The sequence below is a fragment of the Nicotiana sylvestris genome, chromosome 7, assembly GCF_000393655.2.
Source record: "Nicotiana sylvestris chromosome 7, ASM39365v2, whole genome shotgun sequence".
Classification (NCBI taxonomy): Eukaryota; Viridiplantae; Streptophyta; class Magnoliopsida; order Solanales; family Solanaceae; genus Nicotiana; species Nicotiana sylvestris.
The window spans coordinates 91436335-91437902 of record NC_091063.1 but is presented as its reverse complement, the minus strand read 5'-3'; the positions used below and the strand labels follow the sequence as shown (position 1 = coordinate 91437902).

Below are 1568 nucleotides of genomic sequence, written 5' to 3'. Positions count from 1 at the left end.
AAACCATTCATGTGCGGGCCACAGGTCCCAGCATGTATCTCCTCAAGTAGCTTAGAAGCTTCTTTTGCGCCGACACATCTTAGCAATCCCAAATCGGGAGTTCTCCTGTACAAGTTTCCTCCGTTGTAGAAGAAGTGATTGGACAATCTCTAGAGTGTGTGTTTCTGAGTGTGGTTCGCATGCTCTAGATATTCCCCTTTCGCCAAATACTCCTTGATGTCATTGAACCAAGGTTTTCCATCTGTTTCTTCTTCAACATGAGCACAATATGCCGGCTGATTATGGATTCTTACTGGGATGGGATCAATGTAATTCTTGTCCGGATGTTGTATCATGGATGACAAAGTGGCCAATGCATCGGCAAACTCATTCTGAATTCTAGGCACATGTCAGAACTCTATCGTTGTGAACATCTTTCTCAATTCCTGCACATGGTACAGATATGGCAATATATTGAAATTCTTGGTGGCCCACTCTCCTTGTACCTGGTGCACAAGCAAATCTAAATCCCCGATTACCAGCAGTTCCTGAATATTCAAGTCGACTGCCATATTGAGTCCTAGTATGCAGGCTTCATACTTTACCATATTGTTGGTGCAGGGAAATCTGAGTTTAGTAGATACTGGATAATGTTGACCGGTTTTTGATATCAAAACTACTCCAATGCCCACTTCTTTGAAATTTGCATCTCCATCAATGAACATCATCCAACCGTCGTATGCTTCAGTAATGTCTTCCCCTACGAATGACACTTCTTCATCAAGAAAATACGTTTTCAAGGGTTCGTATTCTCCTCCCACTGGATTTTCAGCAAGATGATCTGCCAATGCTTGCCCTTTGACTGCATTTTGAGTTATGTAGACGATATCGAACTCACTCAACAATATTTGCCACTTATCTAACTTCCCAGTTGGCATGGGTTTCTGAAATATGTATTTCAAAGAATCCGTCCTAGATATGAGGTATGTAGTATAGGCGCAGAAGTAATGCCTCAACTTCTAGGTCGTCCAAGTTAAAGCACAACAAGTGCGCTCTAACATAGAGTACCGTGCTTCGTAAGGCGTGACCTTCTTACTCAAGTAGTATTTGGCTTGCTCCTTTCTTCTTATCTCGTCATGTTGTCTCAGAACACATTCGAAGGCTCAACTAATACATATAGATAGAGTAGCAAAGGCCGCCCTGGCTTTGGCGGGACCAAAACTGGTGGTGTGGATAGGTACTCCTTAATTTTGTTGAAGCCTTTCTGATAATACTCGGTCCAACTTTTCTCAGCATCTTGAAGATAGGTTCACATATGACTGTGGACTGTGCTATGAAGCGACTGATATAGTTGAGACGTCCCAAGATGCTCATCATGTCCTTTTTGCTCCTAGGTAGTAGTAACTCCAGAATAGCCTTGACTTTAGATGGATCTAACTTGATCCCTCGAAGGCTGATGATGAATCCTAATAACTTTCCTGCGGGAACCCCGAATGTACACTTTGCATTGTTTAGCTTCAGATTGTACCTCCTTAACCTGTCAAAGAACTTTCTCAAGTCTGCTATGTGATCTGCGGCCCTCTTGGATT

The 1568-nt window shown here is 42.7% G+C and overlaps 1 protein-coding gene across 1 annotated transcript; it reads right to left on the bottom strand.

Moving 5' to 3' along the window:
• Nucleotides 1-389: 389 nt before the first annotated feature.
• LOC138873429 (uncharacterized) lies at nt 390-917 on the bottom strand. The gene has a single exon (XM_070151899.1). The coding sequence runs from the start codon at nt 915-917 to the stop codon at nt 390-392; it is 528 nt and encodes a 175-aa protein (XP_070008000.1).
• Between the last annotated feature and the right edge of the window lie 651 nt (nt 918-1568).

Coding starts and splice junctions, on each gene's coding strand:
- LOC138873429 (XM_070151899.1), bottom strand. CDS start 917: ATGCCAACTGGGAAGTTAGATAAGTGGCAAATATTGTTGAGTGAGTTC.